This window comes from Oxyura jamaicensis, chromosome 23, assembly GCF_011077185.1.
Source record: "Oxyura jamaicensis isolate SHBP4307 breed ruddy duck chromosome 23, BPBGC_Ojam_1.0, whole genome shotgun sequence".
NCBI lineage: Eukaryota > Metazoa > Chordata > Aves > Anseriformes > Anatidae > Oxyura > Oxyura jamaicensis.
This window is the reverse complement of record NC_048915.1, coordinates 6484566-6509289: the sequence shown is the minus strand read 5'-3', so window position 1 is coordinate 6509289 and position 24724 is coordinate 6484566. Positions and strand designations below refer to the sequence as shown.

Sequence of the window (24724 nt, the reverse complement as noted above, 5' to 3'; positions counted from 1 at the left end):
CAGTCACAGCAAAGCACTGGGATGGAAAAGGACTTTTGCACTTGCGGATTTAATTTCCACTGAAGCTAGTGGAATTATTAGGGTGGAGTGAGTGGGCTAACAGTGAGATCTAGCAGGGGGAGGTTTCTCTGTTGCTGGCAGTCAGTGATGCGGTCCCAGAAATCTGCCACATTCCCACATGCCTTATCTGCATTTTATTCCTGATAGCTGGGCTTCTTGTTCATTCAGCGTGCTGCCTCTGTATGCTGTCTCCTGGGACTCTGCTGCTGCTGCTGGCACTGTCTGGGGCTTTCTCCATCGCTCTACAGTGGCAGAATATTCCCCATCCTGGGAGATCCTGCTGGCAGGAGACACTTCGCTCTTCTGGAAGGGGAGTTCATCCTCTGGGAGCAGGAGCGCAGGAAATCCCCGCAGCCTCTGGCTGTGAAGGAGGGATTGGGGCTGAGCTGGAAGGTCAGCAGTGTGGGCAGGGGCTCTCGTGGGGATGCCAGCAGTGCCCGGGCTGTAATTCCCGGGGAGGGGGAGCTGCAGCCCCTCAGAAGTGGGCGTCCTCCCTAGAAGCAGGACCAGGACCTGCCCCATGAAGCTCTCCCCTGGGATCCAGCCCCAGGTTGGCTTCTTCTCAGAAACTGAAGCATGCAGGAGGTAGTGGGCATGAAGAAACTAATGGTTGAACACGGGAGCCCATCTGAGAACAGAAGGATGTCTCCTGGGCAGGAAAAAGCAGTTTTGTGGCCAAAAAGAAGGGTCAGACCGTGCAAGGAGATGGGCTCTCAGCCCCACTTGTGTTCTCAGGTTGTGGAGCTTCTGCCAACAAGCAGACCTTGTGCTGGAGCAAAGCCCTGTGCTTTCCTTCACAGACACAGGAGCTGAAGGAAGACTGGGGGGAGCTCAGACAAAACTGCAAAGAGACTTGTCCTTGACATTCAGCCTGAGACACAACAGATGTGGGAAGAGGAGGTCTGGGCTGCTGGGTTGCTACGAGCCCAGCACAGTAACTGCATTTTGAACCTAAGGGCTTATCTGAATTATGTCAGCTTAATGGAAGAGCTGTACCAGAACACTCAGTGCAGGAGATGATTTGCCATTATAACCAAATTCCCTCCCTAAGCAACGTAACACAAGGGACAGCATTTTGCTCACCTTCAATCTCTTGCCTACTGTTCATTTGTTTCCAAGCTCCTCCGTATGTTCTTTGGACATTGAATAAATGCAGATACTGGGAGATTAAGGTAGTCCTGGAAATGCTGGCTGCAATGAATAGATGGCACGGTGATGCTGGAGTTTGCTTAATTAAGAGATGTCTTGGTTTGGATGCTGGGGTTTGGCCGGGGGAGTTTTGGGTACTTGAGGAGGCAGCTGCTGCCCCAGTGGCCCCTGGTGAGCCCCAAGACACATCGCAGCCCCTCTGGCTGTGCAGTCCATCTCTCTGGTGGTCAGGTTTAACACCAGCAGCTACTAATTAGCAGCTACTAATTAGCTGCTGCACTTGTAATGTTTCCATGAAGAGCTGCAGGAAGCACGATTGCTAGGGTTGGAGTGCAACATCTCTGCTCCTGCGTGATTGCCCCATGGCAGAGCCTGACGTAAGCATGGGGAGGCTTGCTGCAATGCTAAGTGACATTTCAGCCCAAAGTCCAGGCCCCCTCTGGTCCGATGTGCCAAGAAATACACATCAGGATTGAAATGTTCTGGCTGCAATGTGCAACCGAACACCCTGCAGCTGCTGAATTCCAAGCCCTGACATGCGGGCTTGGGCTCTTCTGAGCAAGCCCAAGGCAGCATCACAGGCTGCAGGGTGTCTGCAGCTACTGCAAAGCACAGGAACAGTGGTGGCGGTCAGGGACCGGCTAACCAACGGGAAGGAAGTAACAAAAACAACATACCTGTCACTCTAATACATTGCAGACAGGGCTTTCCAGCACGTTGGTCATTTGCTGGTTGTTGTAGCCTCCAAGGATGGCTGCCGTCACTGCTGAATCTCGGACACCACAAGGACAAACTGCAGTCAGTTGCTTACCGGTGCTTGGAGCCTGGCAGCTGCTGTCCTACGGCCTGCCTGTGCTGGCTCACACTTTTTGGACATTTTCCTTTTTGAAAGAGAGCTGAGGGCAGGCAGTGACGGTGGCTTTTCTGTTCTGGGAGAAGGGAATACTGCCAGCTCGGTGCTTTCCTCCAGCAGTGGCAACTCCTGGCCCCTTTGCCTGGATTTGGGATCCCGGGTGCTGGAAGCCAGGCGGGTGCTGTTCGAGTTTCCATCCCATGGGCTTTTATACCGGTGGGGTACGAGGTGGCAGTGCATTCAGGACACAGCATCCCACTTTGCTAATCAGGCAGCGTTAGCGTATCTCATAGCCGCCTCCTTGCCTGCTCTCTGTAACCCACTCGGGGTGACCTCGTCAACACAGGGTCCCCTGCAGGCAGTGTCCCTCGTTCTCCCCCAGCCTGGCCCTGTCCCAGCCACAGCCCAGCACCACCAGGAGCCCCTTCCCATGCTGCCAGCCCCGAGCCCTGGAGCCTCGCTCAGAGCCAGCCCGGGGCACAGGCAGGTCTCAGCACTGCCGCTTCCCTTGTGCGGTGAGGAGACAGATGCGGTGCCCAGAGCCGTGACGGTTGGACCCAGTGGGACAAAACCTGGATCTCAGCTGGTAACAGCTGGAAGTCATCTCCCACATTTGGTCTGTGGACCTGAAAGTAGGTTGCACCAGGCTCTTCTCTTTCTGCATAAAGGGAGGGATGTCACTTGGGGTGCTGAGCTTATTGCTCATTGTGCTCTTGTAGGTGTTGTCCCTCAACTTCCCCTTGGTCTTTTTCAGAGCCCCTGAAGTACTGAAGGAAGCTGAAACACTCCCTGTAAGCTCCTGGCTCCAGTTCACTACAATGGATATCTGTAAAACATATGAAAATGCCTCAAAATGTAGTGCGAACAGCAAGCTCATGGAGTGCTTCATGGTCCTCAGCACACAAGCACAGAAGATAAGCATTGCCACACTTTGTGGCCTCTTTGGGACGCTGTGCATCTTGGAGAACTCTGTGGTGCTGTACCTGATCTTCTCCTCCCCTGGGACCAGGAGGAAGCCTTCCTACATCTTTATCAGCAGCCTGGCCTTGGCTGACCTCCTGGCCAGCATCATCTTTGTCAGCAGTTTTGTTAACTTCCATGTCCTTAATGAAACCGATTCCTCTAAAGAATTGTTCCTGCTGAAGCTGGGAGGGGTGAACACATCCTTCACAGCCTCCCTGAGTAGCTTGCTGCTGACAGCCCTGGACCGTTACGTCTCTATCAGCCGGCCCTCTGAATACAAGCTCCTTGTGACGAGGAAGAGAGCGTGGGCAGCACTGGGGGTGCTCTGGGCGATGTGTGTGACCACTGCCTCCCTGCCCATCCTGGGCTGGAACTGCTGCACACTCAACTCCACCTGCTCCGAGCTGTTCCCTTTTGTGGATGACAACTACCTCTCCAGCTGGGTCTGCTTCGTCATGGTCCTGCTGGGCTGTATCGTCTATGCCTACACACATGTGCTGTGGAGGGCTCACCAGCACATGGCATACATGGGGAAGCACCAGGCGCAGGTGGGAAAGCAAAACACCAGGATGAGAATGGACGTCATGCTGGCCAAGACCCTCGTCATGGTGCTTACGGTCCTTGTGCTGTGCTGGTCGCCAGTCCTCATTCTCATGATCTACAGCATCTTTGCTAAGCTTACCAATGACCAGCGCAAGGTGTTTGCCTTCTGCAGCATTCTCTGCCTGCTCAATTCCATGGTGAACCCCATCATTTATGCCCTGCGGAGCAAGGAGCTGTTCTCCTCCCTGAGGGCAGTCTTTTTCCGGTTCAAGAGGCGGCTGAGGGGCATGGACGACAGCCCAGAAGTGGACAGTGCCCACAAGTCCTCTGTGGTAGAGACCGTCTGTGAGGATGGCGTGCGTGTAACGTAGGGAGGCAGCAATGGAAGTCTGAGCTCAGGCTTGTGGAAGCCTCTGGATCATTTTTCTTTTGGATTGATTTCTTTTCTCTTCTTATGGAGGTCCTTGGGGGGTGCCTGGCATGGACCCAGCTCCCACTGATGTTATTCTGGGATGCTGGGACATAAAGTGCCCAGAGTTGCCCAGACTGACAGTCCCCGGGCTGCTGAGACACCAGTGCCACGTTACAGTGAGAGAACTGTGAGGCGGTGGGAAATGCTGTAAAAACCCCAAAACAGCAAATCCAGGTGTTCTGTGGCAGCTCGTCCTGCCTGGCCTCCAACCTCTCCACCAGTAACCTCCTAACCCATTTTTCTTACATTCAGTGATACCTCCCTTAAATTATAACTGTATTCAGGTGAAACACTCTGCAGACCTCCAGGTTCTCCAGCAGTCCCCAGCCACCACAAATGCCTCTAAACACCCCCACGGGCACGAGGAGGGTTATTTATACAAGCGCCATCAGCAAAGAGCTCACAAGATGTCACTGTGTAGCATGCAGCAGCAGAGCAGCTATTAAACCGGCCTTGTGTGGCATACCAGGGTGCTCCGTGGTAGCAGCACGGTGACAAAAGGTGACAAAAGGCGACAAAAGGCCTTTTGTGTCCCGGCAGAGGCAGGAGGGAACAGTGGGAGTGGTGCTGGGGCCGCCTCGCCACAAACCCTGGGGATTACAGACAATGTCAGTGAAAATCTTGAGACCGATGGGATGCTGCAGGCACCACGTTTCTTTCAGCAAGCTTACAGAAACCCAGTCTGTGCCACGCAAACAGTGTTGGCTGTTGTGTGATTAAACATTAAAACCGTGTTCGAGCCTTGTCCTCCGTAACCTCCGGGGCCAGCCGCTGCCGACACAAAGAGCTCGGGAGATGCTTTGGCCACTTCCACAACGCGCAGCCCTGGCCGCAGAACCGCCGGGGGAGCGGAGCGGAGCGGGGCCCGGGCCCTTTGCCAGCGCCCAGAGGGCCGCTGGGCCGCCATGGGCCGGGCCCAAACGCGGGGCCCTTGGGCTCTGCCCGGCTCCCGTGACACGGGACGGGGCCCGGGAGCTACGGGGGCGAGGGGCTCACGGAACCCGGCGCCCGGGGCCGGCCAGCGGTCGGACCTGAGGAGGGGGCGCGCTGAGAGGGCCGCGGCGGGGCAGGGCCGGGCCGCGAAGGAAGGGAGGGGAAGGCGGCCGCCACCCCGCGGCCGGCCGCAGCCTCGAACCTGCGGCCCCGGGCAGCCATGGCAGCGCCCTCGGCCCGGCAGCCATGGCGGCGGCCGCGTGACGTCAGGCGGCGGAATGGCGGCGGGCCGGTTGGTGTGGCTGGCGGCGGCGCTGGGGCCGGCCGTGGCGGCGCCGCGCTACTTCCCCGACTGGGGCAGCCTGGACGCGCGGCCGCTGCCCGCCTGGTTCGACGGGGCCAAGGTGGGGGTGTTCGTGCACTGGGGCGTCTTCTCCGTGCCGGCCTGGGGCTCTGAGTGGTTCTGGTGGCACTGGCAGGGCGAGCACCGCGCCGACTACGAGCGCTTCGTTCGGGAGCGCTACCCGCCCGCCACTGCCTACGCCGACTTCGCACCCCGCTTCACGGCTCACGACTTCCAGCCCCGCGACTGGGCACGGCTCTTCCAGCGGGCTGGCGCCAGGTCAGCGTGACGTCCAGCTCGGCTGGGGGTCCCTGAGGGGCTGTGCCTGGAACTCCTGAGGGGATGGGACCGGGGCTGGGGGTCCCTGAGGGGATGGGGCTGGGGGTCCCTGAGGAGATGGGAATGGGGCCAGGTCTGGGGGTCTCTGAGGAGATGGAAGCTGTGTCTGAAAACCCTGAGGATACAGGGGTTCCAGAGCAGCACCTGGAGGTCCTGGACATGTCATGCCCGGGGTGCTGAGGGGATGGCTGCTTTGACTTCCAAAGTCTCATCGTTCATCCTTTTCCAGCATTACAGTCCATTTAAAACATATACTCTTCATGTCGCTTCTCCTAAATCTTAAGGGAAATGAAAGGGACTTCTAAAGAGGACTCCTCACAGCATGATTATTCCGTCCCTTACCTGTATAGGCATCAGATTTGCCAGTGAGGCTTGGAAATGTCTGAGATAGTTCCTTTGTCATCTTTATCAGGTACCATTTCCCTGCAGGTACGTGGTGCTGACCACGAAGCATCATGAAGGCTTCACCAACTGGGGGTCACCTGTGTCCTGGAACTGGAATTCTGTGGATATGGGGCCCCACCGTGACCTTGTAGGAGAGCTGGGACAAGCCCTCAGGGAGAGGTATAGCCAAGCTTTGCTGTTCTTGTCATCTGTTTGCATTGAATTCTCATGGCTGTTCTCAGCAAACAGCAGAAAACGGTATGTTTAATATGAAAATAGTAGTGCTTGCAAAGTCATGAAACTGAAATAATAATGCCAGTAATTATTATTACTGCCACTATATAATATATCTGCCACTGATTCTCAGTCATCACTGCCAGACTAACTCTTTCCTCTCTGTTTTCTATTCTTCAGCAACATACGCTATGGACTATATCATTCTCTGTTAGAGTGGTTTAATCCACTCTACCTAGCTGACAAAGAAAGTGGCTTCAAGACCCAGAACTTCGTTTTGAAGAAGACAATGCCAGAACTTTATGATCTTGTCCTAAAGTAAGAGCTGCAACCAGTCAGGATTCAAGAGCATTTCCTGGTTTCCATTCTGTAGAGAAAGTTGCAAAGTGGATGCAAAGAAGATTGTTGACAAATGTTAATTTTTGCCAAGGCAAATCTATTTACTTAGCAGCAATTATTTGAGGTAATTAGAAAAGGGGTTCACATTTGCTCTTTGGGCAGTCTGACTTACAGTAAGGTAGAGGCAAATTTTTGTGCAAGAGAAATGGCCTTTAATACTACCTTTTTGCAGAGTAGCTTTGAAAGTGGAGCAAGCTATTTATTTGAGTAGGAGAGCGATTTCACTGTGAATTTATGTCCTTGCTTTGCTTCCCCATGTTGATTAGAATACCCAGCTTGGACACCTGTTGCTCACAGTACCCATTGTCCCAAGTAAAGAATGTGCCTCATAATTGCCTTTGAGATGCAATCTTCTCGTTTTGGAAGAATTGCATCCTATACTTCAAGCTGTGGTCATCAATCTTTGCTGCTGCAAGAACTTCACTAAAAGCTTTTTCTGAAGCAGGAAGTGATAGCATGAACCTCCTGGTAGTGTCAGACAATAGGAAGTGAAAGCATACTCTAAAGGCAAGAAACACAGTGCTATGACATGCTTCCTTTGGGGTAGGAGCAAATAAGCTGTTCTGAAATAACGTTCATCTCTCTGTCAGGTATAAACCAGATTTGATTTGGTCGGATGGAGACTGGGAAGCTCCGGACTCGTACTGGAATTCTACCTCTTTCCTTGCCTGGCTTTATAATGATAGTCCTGTCAAGGTACTTCTTTCAGCTATCCTTCATGGCCTGTAGTATTTTACAGGTATAGAAGGTCTGGCAGCAGTGAGATATGAATGCAATCAGAAACCTTCTTGAAAGGTGCCAAACATTTTTTTCTTTCACCAAAAGTAGAAAGTCCACACTGTGCTTCCAAGAGAAGCCTCTAGGATCCAAATCATAACCTAAGTCAGAAAACACAAGCCTTTTCCTTTACAGCACATGTGGAAGGCTCAGAGACCAGGGACCTTATTCCCTTGATTTCTGCTTGAATGAATAGAGAGACATTCTTCCAGAGAGGTATTCAGACTTTTCTGGATGATCCTCTCTCACTCTCTCTTGATCACATATGCATGTGTATGTGTTAAGTACTTAGGCTCCTAGCTTAGATGCCTAAAGTAACTTGGGAGGGATAAAGACAAGCTGAAACGTCCAAGACAAAACATTCTTCCTGCTGAGTTATGTTTCCTTTTTCTAGGACACTGTTGTTGTGAATGACCGTTGGTGTAATAACTGCTCTTGCCGTCATGGAGGCTACTACAATTGTGCTGACAAATACAAACCAGGGACCTTGCTAGCTCACAAATGGGAGATGTGCTCCTCCATTGACAAGCTTTCCTGGGGCTATCGAAGTAACATGCACATTGATGAGTTAATGGATGAAGCAAGTATCATCGAGGTAAGAAACCTGAAATCAAAATCACAGGTGTAGGGAAGTTACTGAGAATTGCAGACTTCCTTCATCCTGTTACTCACAGAAGGAGTTGTCATATGTTTTGTACAAGCAGGTGGAGATAAAGGAGCATTTGAGAAGGATAAAACACTGCTCAGGTTTCTTTGTTGTCAGAAGTGAAGATAATTCAGTTTGTTACCTTTGTTTATCTGCCACAGGAGCTAGTGCAAACTGTGAGTTTTGGAGGCAACTACCTTCTCAATGTGGGCCCTACAAAGGAAGGAGTGATTGTTCCCATCTTCCAAGAAAGGCTTCTGGCCCTCGGGAGGTGGCTGGACACTAACGGGGAGGCAATTTATGAATCGAAGCCATGGAGAGTACAGACGGAAGACACAGGCACTGTCTGGTAAGGACTCCAATGCTCAGTACCATCCTGCAGCTGCTCCAGCTCGGGTTTAAGAAGCTGAGGTTTCTTTATTGGTCATTAAACCTGGTACTTCCTGAAGTATTGCCGTCAGGTGCAGATGGCTTTCAGGGCAACTGAAGTGCTCACTTACTGCCCTAGTGTTACTGCCCCAGGGTGTTATCTGAGAAATAACTTGCTGGAAAGAAGAGAATAAAAATCAGGGCTTCAGCCATCTTATGTGGTTTTAAAAAACAATTGTTCCCTTAAAAAAATCCTATGCTGTTGCTGTCAGGACTGTTTAAGTAGTGGTCATGGCTAGTTTCAATTGCACAAATGTAGTTTGTTTAAATGCATGTAGTCTGTAAATGTAGTGATATTTGCTTTTAGGCTGTTATATAATAGTACTGCGTACTGTTACCCAACTGTTATACTTGCTGAGAAACGCTCAGTGAGCGAATCAAGAGCCAGAAGTGCTACAAAATGGAGCTGTTAGTTTTGAATGTGCTCAAGTGTGTTCAGCCTAGAAAAGCAGAGCAATGAAAAGATCAGCATATGACAGCATATCTGCTCTGTTGACCTCAGTCTGATTAAAGGACAGATGACATTTTGTTTTTAGGAAGAGTGTGTGGACTTTGTTTAGGTTTCATCAGCCAGTGCTTACTGTCTGAATGGTGGGTTCAAAGCGAATGATTTTTGGAACGAGGAGAAAGTAGGTGACCCCTGTGTGGTGACAGTAGGTGAGCTGGTGTTCTCATGCTGTCTGGAAAGGTCAGGCTTGTGGGGTTCTCTCTCCTGCGGGCTTTTCACCTAGCTGAACTCTTGCTCTCCTAGGTACACTTCTAAAGGACCAGTTGTCTATGCCATTTTTCTGATCTGGCCTCAGGACAACGTGCTGCAGCTGTCCTCACCCACTCCATCCCCAGCCACACAAGTAAGGAACCTGAAGAAAAAAGAGAGAATTCGGGCACTTTGAGAGCCCATCTTGGGAAGGTGTGGGGTGGGAAGGCCCAGCCTGATTTCATTTGGGAACTGGGGAGAACACGGTAGTTGGCATCACTCACTTCTTGCTCTGGGACGGCTTCACCCAGATTCTTGCAGCATCCCGGGTTATTCAGGGTTTGTCACTGTTCAACACAGAGTAGTGGATAGGACTCAGCAGGAGAGGCTTGTGGTCTGCCACAGAACAGGTAGGAACACGTCTTCCCTTTTGTTCCTATTGACCCAGGGAGATGAGGTCAATAACAAGCCTCACACATAGAAGGGATCATGGGTATTACATCCCCAATTCAGATCAGGTACGCTGACCCGCTAGTTGTAAATGTAATTGTAAGTGACGCAAATGCTGAAGTGCCCTTTGCTCTAAACAAACAGAGGTGAAGCCTCTCAGGTTAAAAAAATAAAAAATAAAAAATAATAATAAAAAAACAAGAACAACAACAACAAAACCACCCAAAACCAAACAAACTACAGTCAAACGTTTGGCCCCAAAATACCCTTCGCATTGCCTTAGTGCACAGTGAGTGATGAGTGGAAATGTGCAGGACTGCTTTTAATGTGTGGGGAATGTTATGCAGAGACTGAAATGTGTTCTGGGTATACCAGGGTGACCAAATGGGGAGTGTCTGTGGAAGCCACAGCTGAGTGTCTCCCCTGCTCTTTTTTGCAGGTGTCGATGTTGGGTTTTGCAGGGACTCTGGAGTGGCAAAAGTCCCCAGGTAAAGGACTGCTCATAACTCTGCCACCCATGCCTCCATCTCCTGTACCTGTGCAGTCTGGCTGGGCTGTCAGGCTTGAGGGTGTGAAATGACAGCTGTGTCCTGAGAGCAGCTCTCCTCCTGCCTATCTTTTGTATTAAGTCTAAGATGATTTTTCATTCACTGTTGAATAAATCGCTTTTCTCTTGAGAGAATTTCTCTTCTACTCGCTCTGTCTGTACGTCAGTCAGTCTGTACGTCCGTCTGGGATGTGCCTTCTGCAGCGTGTTGCCAGTGGGGGGCAGCCCGAGGGGAAGAGCGGGGTCTGTTGGGTTGAAGCCGAGCTCCTTGGCAGCTGTTAGGGCTCTGCCGCCGTTCTCGTGGATGGCGAGGCCGTACTCGGTGCCGGTGGGAACCGACAGGAACGGCTGTGACCGCTTCGCCGGGGCCGTGCCGTGGCGGGGCAGTGGAGGGCGGGCGCGGGGTGGGCGCAGCGGGGCCGCTGCCCGGGCGGGGGTGCCGGGGCCGTGCAAACACGGGGCTGTTTGCTCAGCGCCGCCGGCACCGGGGCCGCCTATAAAGGGGCGGCTGCGGGCGGCGGGGGCAGTCCGGGAGCGGCCCGGCCGGACCCCTAGCGCACGGCGAGAGCAGCCCAGCCACAGCCCGAGCGTGCAGCGGGAGCAACCCAGCCGCAGCCGGTCCCCGTTCCCGGTCCAGCCCTCCCGTCCCGTCCCGTCCCGCCGATGCCGCGCTGCGCCGTGCCGCCGCCGCCCCGCGAGGCCGCCCGGGGCCAGGTACGGGCAGCGGGGGTAGCGGCTGCGCGCCGCCGTCACGTGACATCCCGGCCCCTCCACTGGGGCACGTGACGGCGCGGTCACGTGGGGGGGCGGCAGCCATGGCGGCGGCGCGAAGGCTGCTGCCTCGCTGGGCGGGATCGCTGCGACCGGTGAGGGGCCGGGGGACGGGACGGGACCGGGACAGCACCGGGGACGGGGACAGTGACGGGGGACCGGGGACGGCCCCGCTCCGCTCCGCTCCCCTCACTCTCTGCCGGTCTCTGCCCCCAGATCAGCGCCGCGGCCGCCGGCGCCCTCCCGCCCCGCGTGAAGGTGGTGGAGGTGGGGCCGCGCGACGGGCTGCAGAACGAGCAGGTACGGCGGGCCCCGGGCGGCACCGGGAGGGAACGCTGAGGGTCGGCCGCGGGGCCGACCCCCCCGTTGTGCATCTCGTTTGTCCGCAGAGCATCGTGCCGACGGCCGTGAAGATCGGGCTGATCAACATGCTGTCGGAGACAGGGCTGCAGGTCATCGAGGCCACCAGCTTCGTGTCACCGCGGTGGGTGCCCCAGGTCAGTGCTCCAGGGGGTCCCAGCATGGATATGGGGGGAGAAAAGCCCGGCGAGCAGACCGCCTCCCCCCGACCCTCAGCACCACATCTATAACAAGCACAGAGCAGAAGAGCCAAATAACGGTGCTTCTCGTATTCTGGACCTTCCTGTTGCACCCGGGGGAACAGTGCAGGGCTCACCTACAAGCAGCTAGCTGGTGGTGCACGTGTTGACTCTGGCTCAGCCAGTGACTGACCTTTGGTCCATCCAAGGGCGCAGTGTTGTCGGCTCTCTAGAGGCCAATTTCCCCTCATTCTGCATATTGCTATTCACATTCATAAAAAACGAATTTTAAGAAATGTTTTATAACTTGTGGAAGTGGATGGCAAGCATGTTGACACCCTTAGAAATCTGTCCGCATTCCCTTTGCAGATGGCTGACCATGTTGAAGTCATGCAAGGAATCAATAAGTTGCCTGGTGTCAGTTACCCCGTCCTGACCCCAAATCTGAAAGGATTTCAGGCAGCGGTAAGAGACCACAGCGTTAATGCTGACAGCGTCCTGTGTGCAGGGCTGCCTGTGAAGGAACATTTCAGCTGTGGTGAAGGGTGGGAAGTGCCCCTTGCATTCTAGTAGGCAGCAGTTTCATCTTACAGTTCATTGAAAAAGGAATTGCTCTGCTGGGGAACTAGAAACCTGTTGTCCATTTTAGAGAATAACTCACTACATTTTCTTTAAAGTAATTGCAAAAACTTGTCCATTCTTTTAATGGGCAATGATGCTTCCAGGCCCATCTGCATGTCCCACAGCCCTCATGACTGCATCCAGCACACGTAGTTTGTTCTGAAGATAAACCAGGATGTCTTGTGTTTTTGCTGTAGAATGAACTGAGGAAAGAATTAGGTCATCTAGGGAAAAACTGGGTGGAAAAACTTATTTTATAAAATGGGAGAACGGCAGGCCTTAAGTGCTAGTAATTTCCCTTGAAAGATAAATCATCTCGCTTTAATTAATGCTTCCTGTTGGCAGGTGGCAGCAGGAGCCAAGGAAGTGTCCATCTTTGGAGCAGCGTCTGAGCTCTTCACCAAGAAGAACATCAACTGCTCCATAGAGGAGAGCCTGCAGAGGTTCAGCGAAGTGATGAGTGCCGCACGAGCAGCCAGCATTCCTGTCCGGGGGTGAGTTCTGCTGTGAGCTCAGCACCGAGCAGCTCACAGGGGGAATGTGGCTGCTTGAGGTTCTCCCTTTGGAGCACAGCCCACACAGCTTCGGGGAGGGAAATTTCTTTTAAACTTTGCTGTTTGGGGGCAGTGTCTCTACCTGGATGGGTGCGAGCAGATGTGAGCTCTGTGTGTTGGGAAGCTTTAGTTTGGAAACAACACCACACTGATAGAGTTGGAGGTGTTGGCTCGATGCAAACTGTGGACAGCTCATGACAGTTTACAGTCCATGTGGATTCACCCTTCATGTATTTATTACATCTTCAGCTTTATCAAATAATGTGAAGTAATGCTGGCTTCTTGGCAGACGTTCCACATTGAAGTGTTCAGATGGATATAAATCCAAACGGTCTGATGTGCTTTCATCTTAGCAAACTTTTCATTTTGATGGACAAAGTAATTGTAGAAGAAATGTATATTTCTTCTACAAAAAAATATTCCATTGCATAGAGAATGCAAAATGCTTCACAATTTGTGCAGCATATGGCTTGTACAATCTCACTTCAATTCCCTGGTTAAAAGTTACCTCTTTTTTTTTTTTTTTTCAACAACAACAACAACAACAACTATAGATACGTTTCCTGTGTCCTTGGATGTCCCTACGAAGGGAAAATTTCTGCAGCTAAAGTTGCAGAGGTGAGTTGATAAATATAACCAGAATTTCTGTGAGGTTTTTGACTCCGTTATAAAGACATGGATGGAACCCCAGGGGCTGGAGAATGCATTGAGCCATTTAACCAAATGGGGAGAAAGCTGTAAACTCCTCCAGTCTATCTATCTGCCACCACACATAAGGAAGGGTGGTCTGGCTGATGTGGACGGGGAAATTCAGGGAGATGGGTGGACCTGGAGTTTTCTGTTCTCAGAGGAATCTCAGCCATTGTGCTCCAGGGGAGCGTGCTCTGCTTCCTGTACAGTGGGCATCCACTTTGGGGAAAGTCATGACAAAGCTGTCTTCTCAGGATGTGTCTTGGCTTTTGGACAGGTCTCGAAGAAGATGTACTCGATGGGATGCTACGAGATCTCCCTCGGTGACACCATTGGCATCGGGACCCCAGGGAGCATGAGGGAGATGCTGACAGCAGTCATGAAGGAGGTGCCAGTTGGGGCTCTTGCTGTCCACTGCCATGATACCTATGGGCAAGCTCTTGCCAACATCTTGGTAGCACTTCAGGTAAGATTCTTACTTTGCAGTAGTGCATGCTTCCTCAGGATTCTTCTGTGCTTGCTTGTGAACCAGAGGATTCAGGAGCAGGAGCGTAATTTGCCTTTTAATTAAGGGGAGTTTACAGAGAATGGTTTTGCCTGCAGATGGGTGTGAGCGTGGTTGATGCTTCTGTTGCTGGCCTTGGAGGGTGCCCCTATGCCAAAGGAGCATCAGGAAATGTTGCTACAGAGGACTTGGTGTACATGCTGAACGGTCTGGGCATCCGCACGGTAAGCGTGAGCCTCTCATGTGGTGGCTGTTGGGGCTGGAGTGGGGTTGCAGAGCCTGGCCCAGAGAGCCCCAGTACAGGAGGTGCAGGCTCTGGGCTTGTTGTGCCACAGCAGTCCCACCCACGCAGGGAGCATGTCCTGGCCCTTCTCCAGCACTGTACAATCTGACCACTGCCATCAGAATTACGAGGGCCTCATCTCGGCACCCTGCAGCCTCCCTCAGCCCCTGCTGCTCTGCCCCAGTGGTGCCAGTCCTTACTGGGCAGCTTCAGGGGGCAGCGCTGGTACCAAGCTGGCACCAACGCCTCTGGTACCTCTTGTTCCCTGAAGGGTGTGGACCTGCAGAAGCTGATGGACACTGGTACATTTATTTGCAACGCGCTGAACAGAAGAACCAACTCGAAGGTGTCCCAGGCCTCCTGCAGACTGTGACACTGGATCAGGCGTGTCTGTGGGTCAAGCAGAAAGCGTTGGTCTGGAGCCAGCCGGGCTTCCCTTCTGTGCTGCTGCCGCCTCTCTTCAGTGTGCCTTTCAAACTCAGAGCTTGAGAGGAAACTCATCCGCTCAAGTCTATGAAGAAATTACCACAGTGGGACTGCTTTACTGCACTCTGAGCATGCCGGACATGTGCATGGGAGCGGGGAGGACAGAGGGGGGAGGCAGAGGAGAAGGACGCGCCTTACCTCCCAGGAGAGCAGACCCCAGGGCCTGGCTCCGGCCCTGGGCAGCCTCCCGGTGCCTCAGGAGCGAGCTGCCGAGCAGTGTGAGGTACTGAGGCGCTGCCGGGCCTAGCCCTGCCGGCAGCAGAAGGGCTCGGGCTCCCTTCTCGAGCTCTTCGCGCTGCACCCTGAGGGCCCCAGGCCTGCGGTGGGGTGCTGGGGCTGGATCTGGTGCAGGACCCCACTGGCTGCGGGGAGCGACAGCCGCGGTATTTATCTCAATAAAGTCACGGTAACGTTACAGTACCGTTAACGGCGCGCCTCCGGCTGCTGCTGCCCCGCCGGGGGGCGGCCCGGGGCTCCGAGGCCGTTACCGGCACCGCCCCCTCTGGCCTCCAGGGGGCGGTGCGGTGCCTCACCGTAAGCCCCGGGCAGGTCCCACCGCGCATGCGCCCTGCCGCCTGCTGGCCGCTTGGCCGCCCCGTAGCGGCGGTGCCACGTTGCTATGGAGAGGGGGGAGGCGAGGGGGAGCGGCCGGGCCTTAAGGGGGCCGCGCCTGGGACCGGCAGGGGCGGCCGGGCCGGGCCGTAACGTGACGTGACGGGCCCTGGGGGGCCGCGGCGGCCGGGTCCTGGTCCAGGTAGCGCTGTGGGTGGTCCCGCTCTGTCCCCACCCCCACGCGGTCCCTCCCGGGCCGGGACGTGGCGGCCCCGCCTCAGGCCCTGCCCCGCGCCGCAGCCATGGCGGAGCAGATCCTGGTCACCGGCGGCGCTGGCTACATCGGCAGCCACTGCGTCCTGCAGCTGGCCGAGGCGGGCTACGCGCCGGTCGTGGTGGACAACCTCCACAACGCCATCCGAGGTGCGGCACGGCCCGGGGGACGCGGCCCCCCGCCTACCCCCCTGTACACCCCGGCCCCGTTACCCCCTCCGCCGGTATCCCCCGGTCCCCCTTTCATTCCCCCCCCCGTTACCTCACCCCCTTGCCGTTACCCCCCCCATGTTACCTCCTTTCCCCTTTACCCGCCGTTATCCCCCGTTACCCAGGCCCGGACGCGCTCCCCGAGAGCCTGCGTCGCGTGCAGCTCCTGGCCGGGCACCCCATCGCCTTCCACGAGCTCGATGTCACCGACGGGGTCGCGCTGCGGGAGCTCTTCGGCAAGGTGGGGCCGGGGGCTCGTGAGGCTGCGGGGGGCTGCGGGCACCAAACGGACCCGGGGCTGGCGGGGGACGCTCCAGGGGGGGGGCTACCGGGGGGCCGCTGCCTCGGGAGGGGGCTTTGTCCCGGCAGGGCAGGGCAGGGCAGACCCCTCCTCGTGTCACGCAGCCATGGGCCGCAGCGGGAGCCCCCCCGCGACACCCGGGGGCTGCCCCGCGGCCCTCAGGCGGTGCTTTCCCCCACCCCGCAGCACCGCTTCTCGGCCGTGGTGCACTTCGCGGGGCTGAAGGCCGTGGGCGAGTCTGTGCAGAAGCCCCTGGAGTACTACCGGGTGAACCTCACCGGCACCGTCTGCCTACTGGAGGTGAGCTGAGTGGGGCCTTGGGCTGCGCTGGGTGGCTGCCGGTCCCCCCGCGGTGCTCCCCGAGGCAGCACCATGCAGCGCCCACCGAGGGCAGAGCCACGTCGCTGAGCCGGGCACAGTTGGCTGCCTCAGCAGCGGCCGGTGCCCGCCCCCCAGGCCATGAAAGCCCACGGCGTGAAGAACATCGTGTTCAGCAGCTCCGCCACCGTCTACGGGGACCCCAAGTACCTGCCGCTAGATGAGAACCACCCGGTCGGAGGCTGCACCAACCCCTACGGCAAATCCAAGTACTTCATCGAAGAGATGATTCGAGATCTCTGCAAAGCAGAGAAGGTGAGGAGCTGCTGCAGGGAGACCGGGGCTGGGACCTGGGCTCCAAAGGGGGAGCTTTCCACCCCAAAGGGGGCTGGGGCTTGGGCTGCCCAGCAGCACTGCAGAGAACTGCAGCCCCGTCTGTGTGCTTCCCTAGGACTGGAATGCCGTTCTCCTGCGCTATTTCAACCCTATCGGTGCCCACGAATCTGGCATGATTGGAGAAGATCCTCAGGGCATCCCAAACAACCTCATGCCCTATGTGGCGCAGGTACTGCTCAGCTGCCGCCTTGGGGGACCTACGGGCTTGCAGTGCCTGTGTGGCACAGGCTGACCACACTCGCGTGGGTCTGTCCCTCCTTGCAGGTGGCAGTGGGGCGCCGGGAATTCCTGAGTGTGTTTGGGAATGACTACGAGACGACTGATGGAACAGGTGTGTTGCTGCAGGACAGGAGCAGAGAAATCCCCTCCCACCGGCAGCCATGCAACTTGAGCCCGGTGGCCGGGCAGAGCTTTGCACTCACTGTCCGTCCTGCAGGTGTCAGGGATTACATTCACGTCGTGGATTTGGCCAAGGGCCATATCGCAGCTCTGCAGAAGCTCAAGGAGAACTGCGGCTGCAAGGTACCAAGAGCGGGGCTGGGCCTGGGCTGGGCTCTCAGCCCTGGGCGGGACAAGAGGGCCCTCCTGCCTTCGTGGCAGGAACTGATGTGCCTCCCTTGTCCTCCTGCCAGATTTACAACCTCGGCACCGGCACCGGCTATTCAGTCCTGCAGATGGTCCGTGCCATGGAGAAAGCCTCAGGGAGGGAGGTAAGGGTTGACCGTAGCCTGTGGGGCTTTCTTGCCACCCTCAGCCCCCCTGCCTGCATCAGTGCCCCCCGTGGAGCCCCCCAGTCCCCACAGCACTGCTTTCCTGCAGATCAAGTACAAGATCACAGGGCGGCGGGAGGGCGATGTGGCCTCTTGCTACGCCAACCCGGAGCTAGCTGAGCGTGAGCTGGGCTGGAAAGCTGCCTTTGGCCTGGACAAGATGTGTAAGAGCCCCCCCTTACCACTGCGCTGCGCCCCCCCTCCCTGCTTTGCTGCACCCCCCTCCCCATCTCTCACTGCCTCTCTCCCCCCGGTGCAGGTGAGGACCTGTGGCGGTGGCAGCTGCAGAACCCCACGGGCTTCAGCAAGAACTGAGCCCTGGCCTGGGGCTTGCCCACCGGCTGAGGCTGCGGCCAGCCTGGGTGCGGGTCCTGTCCCCCCTGCCCGCCTCACACCCGGGACAGGGGGGCAGGAGCAGGCGCGAGCTTCCTCCCCTTCTCCTCTCAGGTCCTAAGCATCTCACAGAGCAGCGCCACAAGGACAAGACAGCCAGGGCCCAGCCTTGGCACCCAGGGCACCAAATCCCCTCGTGGGAATGCCCGGGGGCTCTTGCAAGCCCCAGCAAGGAGGAGGTGCTGGGCTGGGACCTGCAGCCATGGGCGAGGCTGCCCCTGGGTCCTGCCAAGTGCCCCAGAAAGCTGCATCCATTGTTCAAAGGGGTGAGCCTCGCTGAGACCAACTACAGGGGAGCTGCCCCTTCTCTGCTGCCCCATTCCCCAGGAGGCTTCTGGGCCCTGAGGGGAGGAGGTGAGGGCAGGGCAGTGCTGCCCAGCACCTCTGTTGTGGCCTCAGGCCCCAGGTGTCCCTGTCCCCCTTGTCCTGAGGCTGACTGCCCCAGGAGACCACCACAGGGCATTCCCTCCAGCCCCAGGGACTAGGCCCTGCTGGCTGCCAGGGGCCACCCCCTCCTCCTTCCTGCCCTCCCTTGTGGCTTCAGGGACCAATGCTCACCTCCCATGTGCTCTGATGGACCCCTGCTGAGGGCTGTGGGGGGGCTCAGGTGTCTGCTTCTGCTTCTATGGGGCCTGAGCAGCCACTTCCGTAATCACGTTGCCAAAGGCTGCCCAGGAGAAGGCTCTGCTCTGCTGACAACTCGGGATCCTATTTATTACGGCAGTGACACCAGCTGTGTTAGGCTGAGGCTGGTGCCAGCCCGGTGTGCTGTCCCTTAGATTAATAACTTAAATTATGACTTGAGCTTTTGATTTGTTTCTAAATAAACTTTCTTACTTTCTAAGTGGCAGCTCAGGGCAGCTTTCCCTGAGCTGGGGCTGCTGAGCCCCAAGAGGCAGTGTGGGGAAGGGGGGGAGCTGGGCTGTGGGAGAGGCACTGACGGAGCACAAGTGACAAAAGGGCACCAGCACAGAGCTGGGAGAGGTTTCTGATTTATTTGTGTCTGACTCTGTGGAACACACACACACACAAAAAAAAAACAAACATTTACAAGGAAGATGGGGGTGGGGGGGGGGGGGAGGAGGGGAGGCGGGCAGGAGGGGAGACGAGAGTTGCGGTGAGGAATGGAGAGAAGCCATTCGTCCTCCCAGTACGGTCCCGGTTGGTGCTGCTCACACAGAGCGAGCAGAACGAGCTGCAGGGGGGCGAGCGGGGCCACCCAGCCTGTGCCCATGGGCAGCCACGGCTCCCGGCCCTGCTGTGCATGCAGTTCCAGTTCACAGTCGTGTGGGTTGGGCCGGCTGCCCGCGAGGAGCTGTGGTCCCACCCCTGCCAGCCCCGCGCCTCCCACGCGCCCCATTCAAGAGACGCAGCAGCTTTACACAGCCAAAGCAGAAGAGCCAGCAGCACTGAACCCCAAGCACGGGGAAGAGCCGGGCTCCCCCCACTGCCAGCAGCAGCAGCTTTTGCTGGTTTAAGACTTCCCAAAGGAAACAAAGCCCGAAACAACCCAGGAGACCAAGGGTGGGTCCGACAGAGCCGGCTCTCCAGAGAACGGGTTATTGCTTTGCACGTCCCAGGCGGGGAGGGCATGGCCAGAGCCCCTGGTAGCCCTTGCCCCCCCCAGGAAGTGCCTGCCCCCCAGCTCTGGGGTGCCGAGAGGGGCTCTGTGGGGCAAGGGCAGGACACAGCCTCGACGTCACCCCACAGAGCCAAACATCGCCCCACAGAGCCAGTGTGCACGGGACAGCTGCAGCCCTCAGCCTAGAGGGGCTTTTGTTTTTTCTTAAAAAGACATTTCCAGCTCCAGCCCTGCGGGGCCCAACAGTGGTGTGGGCTCAGCCCAGGGAGGAGAGGTGAGGAGAAGGGCAGCGCCGCTCAACAGCGAGTGCCCTCGGCCCTGCGGGAGGGGAGGGGGCAGCCAGCAGCCCCCCAGTGGGTGCCACGGCCGCTGGTGGTACAGCTAGTGCCGCAGCGCTCCTGGCCAGGGAGAGGCAAAGCCTGGGCTGCCGCTTCCAGCCAGCTGGGTGAAGGGACACGGCCCTGGCCCCAGGCAGCCTCTGATTGTACATGGGAAGCCCAGAGGACGCCCAGCCTCTGCCCGGGCACAGGGCAGCGCTGAGGCCCTGTGCAGCCCCGCAGGAGGGGCACTGGCAGCTCCCCAGCAGGTGGTGCTGGTGAGAGGGCTGGGAGCAGAGCCACTCCCTCCCGCACGCCAGCCGGGGCCAGGAGCAGGCCCACGGGGCCAGGAGCCCTTCCCTCGCCTCACCTCTCCCTTGCCCCAAGCCAGCCCGGGTCCAAAGGGAAGAAGTAGCAGCAAGAGAGACGTTAAGGACCTGGCCAGGGGCACGGAGCTAGGCCGAGGGAGGGCAAGACACTTCTGCCCCCCCCCAGGGCTGAGGAGAAGATTGTAAAAGCAAGGAGAGGAAGAGGAGGAAGGAAGTGATTATCTGGAGGAGGGCAGAGCTGCCACTGCTGCGACTGGTGGAGGCTGCAGGGGCGCAGGGCGAGCTCGGGACAGTGTGCGTGCGTGACAGGGCTGGGGCCAGAGCCCCACAGACACCTCTCTGCCAGCCCCCAGGGCCGGGGCAGCCTTTGGCAGCGCCAGCCTGGAGCAGAGCCTCTCCCTGGGCCTCAAGGCGTTGGCAGGAGAGTCCCGGGTTCCTGAGCTCTGACTAAAAACCCGTGAGTCACCCGAGCAGAGGCCGAGGGCAGAGGAGGAGCCCCAGAGGGTGCCCCAGCCCTGCCCTGTGCCCATGCTGCTCCTCGTGCCTGCTCCTCCTGCCGCGGGGGGCGCATCCCACCCCTAACACTGTTACAAAAAAAAACAAATAACAAATCTTGCCCACCCCATGCCAGGCCCATACGCTGCAGTGCCTGAACGGGAAACCGAGGGGAGGGAACCCCCCCCCTCCGAAACCGCTCGGATCGAGAGGACTCAGAGATGCACCTCAGAGAGCTCCGACCTTGGCTCCGAGGGTAGCAGGGAGGGACAGGCACCCCCAGTCCCAGCGGGGCAGCGCGAGGAGACGGGACGAGGCGGGGGTCAGGCTGTGGCAGGCGGCGAGAGGGGTGCCATGGCTTCCGTGTGCAGCGGACGGGTCACGGGGGAAAGAGCAGCGGCGGCGACCTCGGTGTCCTTCCCTGCGACAGTCTCGAGCAGCTCTGCTTAGATCCGGGGCAGCAGCTTCTCGATGAACTCCTTCACCGCCAGCATCTCCTGCAAGCGCAGAGCCCGGTGTCCGAGGCTGCCCGGGGCTTTGGGGTTTAGGCTCAGCAGGTCCCTACTCGGGTTCAAGCCTTTCCCTGCCCCTGGCAGCCTCGTCCCCTCCGTCCTCCTACGGCACTGACCTGAGGGCAGGAGCTGTGCATCACGCCGGGGTAGGTTTTGAACTGGACCTTGGCGGGGGTGACGACGGATTTCAGCTTCTCGGCAGTGAGGGCCCCGAAGCGCACAGGGATCATGGGGTCCATCTCCCCGTGGCACTGCAGAATGGCGATGTCCTTGTTCATGCCGTTACTCGCCGCCTGCCGCCAGGGAGGGAGGGAGGAGGTGGGATGAAGCCCCCACCGCGGGCAGCTTGCTCCTCTAGCAGCCCCAGGCTCTCTGCAGCAGAGACCAGACCCCCCCCACCCCAAAACCACCTGCAGAGCGAGGGCAGCAGCGCAGGTACCTGTGGGAAGGCTTTGTGCAGCGGGAGCCAGCAGCTGAGCGCCACGATGCCGGCCAGCTGGTGCTGGCAGGTGAGCGCTGTGTACAGCGACAGGGCGCCGCCCTGCAGCAAGAGGAAGGCGTTAGTGCCACGAGTCCCTGGGCTTCGGGAAGGGAGGAGGGGGCTGAGTCCACCCCCTGCAGCCCCACTCACCTGCGAGAAGCCCCCCAGGATGATCCGGTTGGGGGGGATCCCGTTCTTCATCTCATGCTCGATAATTGCCTTAACTGGATGAAGACAGAAATGGGTTGGTGAAATGGGGGAGCTGCTGAGGGATGCCCCCAGGGCCTGGGGTGGGCACAGGGCGCAGGGGGGCAGCCACGAGAGGTCCCCAGACTGAACAGGGGGGGACAGAGAGAGGCCCCTGGATGCAGCCAGGGAGAAGGTGGGCTGGAAACATGGGAGAGCAGAAAGGGGAGGTAGCAGGAACACACCCACTGCTGCCCTGGAGAGGGAGAGACACCCACCAGCTCCGAGCTTTCCTTCCCCAAAGCCTCTTACTGTTTTCTGCAGCTTTCTTGATCCCAGCTTCATCCTCAGGTGCGTCCGGAGTCAAGCCCATCAGGTCAAACCTGGGAGAAGCAGCAGAGTCAGACCTGAACCCGTCCACCAGCGCGTGGGGAGGAGGGAGCTGGGAGCTCTGCCCTTCCCAGCTCCTGCAGGAGTCTGGGTTTTGGCTCTTCAATCCCATCCCTCTCACTTCCCAAAATGACCCCAAAGGGTCCCTCCTGCTCCTGCAGACCCCCCCAGCACCCAAAGCACTGACCAGGATGGCATGACCATCTTCATGTTGAGGGTTACGGGGATCCGGGGCCTGCGGAGACAGAAGTTGGGAGGTTCAGGTCAAACGTCAGAGAAACAAATGGGAGCGGGGGGGGGGGGGGAACAGAGTCTGGCCCGCAGCCACAGGACATCTGCCCCACGGGCCTGTGGCAGGCTGGGGCTGCAGAGCGACTCCAGGGAGCACCCGCAGGTCCCAGGCAGACCCCAGCCGGGGCACCCAGGCCTCCCAAGCCCGTCACCAAGCACTTACGCGTGAGGGCAGATGTATTTCACGTAGGGGAGGCGGATGGAGGAGAGAGCATCAGCCCAGCTGTGCCTGGCGAGAAGAGAAGGGAGATCAGGGCTTGCCTGAGCACTTCGGAGGATGCTGGCGAATTTGAGGGATTTTCCCCAAGGACAGCTTTTCTCCAAGGCTGCTGACACCCAACCCTGACACTGCTGTAGTGGCTCCTTCCCGCCCCCCAACAGCCTGGAGCCCCCATGAGTGCCCAGCCCAGCTCTCAGTGGCAGGGCAGAGGCAACACGCTGAGCCCAGCAGCTGGAGGCAGAGGGGCTGCCATCAGCGGGGGAGGTGTGGGAGAGAACACCCCGTGCAGGGAGCAGCCTTTTGTTCCTGCTAGCCCGCAGCCCTCCCAGGGACAGGAAACATCACAGTGTTATCTACTTCTAATGCGCACAGAAAGTCAAACCCATAGGGAGCAGGAGGCTGACAGCGTCATAAATACTGAAGCTGAGCGCAGACAGCCACCAGACAGAGGACCCCTGTTAGGGTGGATCGGCTCGTTAGGGATAGGCTTGGCTGTGGAGGCTGAGATCAGAGCCCCAGACATGGCCCTGAGCTGCCCCTGCAGCACAGGCTGGGCCCAGGCCCGCCCTCAGCACACCACAGTTCCAGCAGCACTCACCCTGTGTCTCCCAGGCCGTGTAAGAAAATTACCTGTGAAATTAAGCAGAAAAACAAAAGAATTAGCTGGTGCGATGGCCGGCCTGCCGGGAGAGAGGCTGCAGGAATGTGGCAAAAGACCACGCAGTCACTAATTAGCAGAGAATCAGGCCGCAATTAGCCAGAGCTGATGACACATCTGGGCAGCTCTGAGTGTTACAGATGGGCGGAACAGGCACAGCAGTAGCACCAGCAACACCAAGTCCTGAGCTGCCACCCAAAAACCCACAGAACCCATCCTCTGGTGCTCCCAGTGCCTGTTGCTTCTGTACTGGGCCAGGCCCCAGAACCAAAGCTCCCAGCCCGGAGGACAGCCGCTCCTTCCCCCAGAGACCTCGCTGGCCCCACGCCCTCTTTCAGCAGAGGCTGGAAGCACCAGGGCACCATGGGCTAAGTGTGTGGCCCCCTCCGCACCCTGCTGGAGCAGCCCCCAGCCTGCCCCTTACCGCAGCAGTCTCCCGCTCTGCCCCTGAGACAGTCACAGCATCAGCGAGGAGGGGGACAGACATGTTGTTACCGCACATACACCAAGACAGACTCCAACACTGACACCTGCGGGACAGAGGCACGGAGGTCAGGCAGGGAAACAACGCCGAGAGATGCCGAGGACGCCCAGGGACAGCCCCACTCCCCCAGCACCCCCAACAGCTTCCCACGCCGCAGCTCCAGGGTCGTGCCGAGGGCGTGCAAGCGGGGACTGGCAGTGTCGGGAGTGTTAAAATCGGCTCCAGGGCACCTCAGAGCCGGAGCTGTGCTCGGGATGGCAGCGCCGGGGGCAGCAGGAGGCCGGGTGGTGCGGCAGCAGGTCCCGGCCGCGAAGAGCCCGACACGCGTCTGCCGCGGGGGGAGCGCTAAGCCCCGGGAGCCCCGGCCCCGGCCCGCAGCAGCGCGGCGTTTACAGCCTCGTGAGGGTGCGGCCCTCCGGTACGGGGACGTCCGGGATTAACCGGCGCGTTGGTGAGCCCCGGCTCCGGGCAGGGCTGGCCACCGCCTCCTGGGGTGCGGCGAGCGGCGGAGCCCCCGCTCCCGGCCCGTGCAAGCCCCGCCCCGCCCGGGCCGCACAGCTCGTGCCCAGCGCCGGTCCCACACGGGCAATGGCAGCGCTGCCCCCCCCCGGACCTCCCTCCCCCCCTCCCGGCTCCCTTGGGCCGGCAGCGGCACAGCCCGCGGGGGACAGCTCCCGGCCCGTGGGCGGCTCCGGGCCCCAGCCCTGTCTTACCGGGGGCGGACACGGGGCTGCCCCGGGTGCACGCAGCGCCCAGCCCCGGAGGGTCCCGGCCGCCTCCCCGGGAGGCCCAGAGCCGCGGGGGGCCCGGCGGACAGCGCCGCTCCCCGACCCCACCGCCGCCCGCCCCCGCCCCGCAGGCGCGCACCGGGCCCCCGGCGGCGCCCCACTCCCCCCCCA

At 58.2% G+C, this 24724-nt stretch overlaps 4 protein-coding genes across 8 annotated transcripts in view; 3 read left to right on the top strand and 1 right to left on the bottom strand.

The window, feature by feature from the left end:
- Nucleotides 1-2865: 2865 nt before the first annotated feature.
- Nucleotides 2866-10364, top strand: FUCA1 (alpha-L-fucosidase 1). The gene is made up of 11 exons (XM_035345876.1): nt 2866-3935; nt 4581-4648; nt 5111-5196; nt 5249-5595; nt 6085-6219; nt 6454-6591; nt 7263-7368; nt 7844-8044; nt 8257-8444; nt 9276-9375; nt 10111-10364. The coding sequence occupies exons 1-11, from the start codon at nt 2881-2883 to the stop codon at nt 10249-10251; spliced, it is 2565 nt and encodes an 854-aa protein (XP_035201767.1). The 5' UTR covers nt 2866-2880; the 3' UTR covers nt 10252-10364.
- A 493-nt stretch (nt 10365-10857) lies between these two features.
- HMGCL (3-hydroxy-3-methylglutaryl-CoA lyase) overlaps nt 10858-24724 on the top strand; it is a 350359-nt gene continuing 336492 nt past the window's right edge. The window contains exons 1-11 of one of the 5 annotated variants that reach the window (XM_035345814.1): nt 10858-10932; nt 11206-11289; nt 11379-11486; nt 11898-11993; nt 12495-12643; nt 13258-13321; nt 13671-13859; nt 13997-14122; nt 14453-14591; nt 20206-20207; nt 21322-21332. In XM_035345814.1, the coding sequence (XP_035201705.1) occupies nt 10882-10932; nt 11206-11289; nt 11379-11486; nt 11898-11993; nt 12495-12643; nt 13258-13321; nt 13671-13859; nt 13997-14122; nt 14453-14554 (969 nt within the window). In that variant the 5' untranslated portion in view covers nt 10858-10881 and the 3' untranslated portion in view covers nt 14555-14591; nt 20206-20207; nt 21322-21332. The other 4 variants (XM_035345816.1, XM_035345817.1, XM_035345813.1 and 1 more) reach the window with 4 other exon arrangements.
- Nucleotides 15479-18724, top strand: GALE (UDP-galactose-4-epimerase). Its single transcript, XM_035345808.1, has 10 exons — nt 15479-15642; nt 15828-15943; nt 16190-16303; nt 16460-16636; nt 16773-16886; nt 16982-17048; nt 17154-17239; nt 17350-17427; nt 17537-17651; nt 17747-18724. The coding sequence occupies exons 1-10, from the start codon at nt 15522-15524 to the stop codon at nt 17800-17802; spliced, it is 1044 nt and encodes a 347-aa protein (XP_035201699.1). The 5' UTR covers nt 15479-15521; the 3' UTR covers nt 17803-18724.
- On the bottom strand, nt 20918-23880 carry LYPLA2 (lysophospholipase 2). Its single transcript, XM_035345822.1, has 9 exons — nt 23766-23880; nt 23282-23313; nt 22627-22692; nt 22360-22407; nt 22095-22165; nt 21747-21820; nt 21555-21656; nt 21232-21408; nt 20918-21100 (listed from the first exon to the last, which is right to left on the bottom strand). Exons 1-9 carry the CDS (start codon nt 23841-23843, stop codon nt 21050-21052), a joined length of 699 nt encoding a protein of 232 aa, XP_035201713.1. The 5' UTR covers nt 23844-23880; the 3' UTR covers nt 20918-21049.

Coding starts and splice junctions, on each gene's coding strand:
- FUCA1 (XM_035345876.1), top strand. CDS start 2,881: ATGGATATCTGTAAAACATATGAAAATGCCTCAAAATGTAGTGCGAAC. Junction 5,596..6,084: donor TTCCAGCGGGCTGGCGCCAG/GTCAGCGTGACG, acceptor ATTTCCCTGCAG/GTACGTGGTGCTGACCACGA. Junction 8,445..9,275: donor GAAGACACAGGCACTGTCTG/GTAAGGACTCCA, acceptor TTGCTCTCCTAG/GTACACTTCTAAAGGACCAG.
- GALE (XM_035345808.1), top strand. CDS start 15,522: ATGGCGGAGCAGATCCTGGTCACCGGCGGCGCTGGCTACATCGGCAGC. Junction 16,304..16,459: donor GCACCGTCTGCCTACTGGAG/GTGAGCTGAGTG, acceptor CCCGCCCCCCAG/GCCATGAAAGCCCACGGCGT. Junction 16,887..16,981: donor TCATGCCCTATGTGGCGCAG/GTACTGCTCAGC, acceptor CCCTCCTTGCAG/GTGGCAGTGGGGCGCCGGGA.
- LYPLA2 (XM_035345822.1), bottom strand. CDS start 23,843: ATGTGCGGTAACAACATGTCTGTCCCCCTCCTCGCTGATGCTGTGACT. Junction 23,314..23,765: donor CAGAGCGGGAGACTGCTGCG/GTAAGGGGCAGG, acceptor TTAATTTCACAG/GTAATTTTCTTACACGGCCT. Junction 22,693..23,281: donor CACGGCCTGGGAGACACAGG/GTGAGTGCTGCT, acceptor TCTTCTCGCCAG/GCACAGCTGGGCTGATGCTC.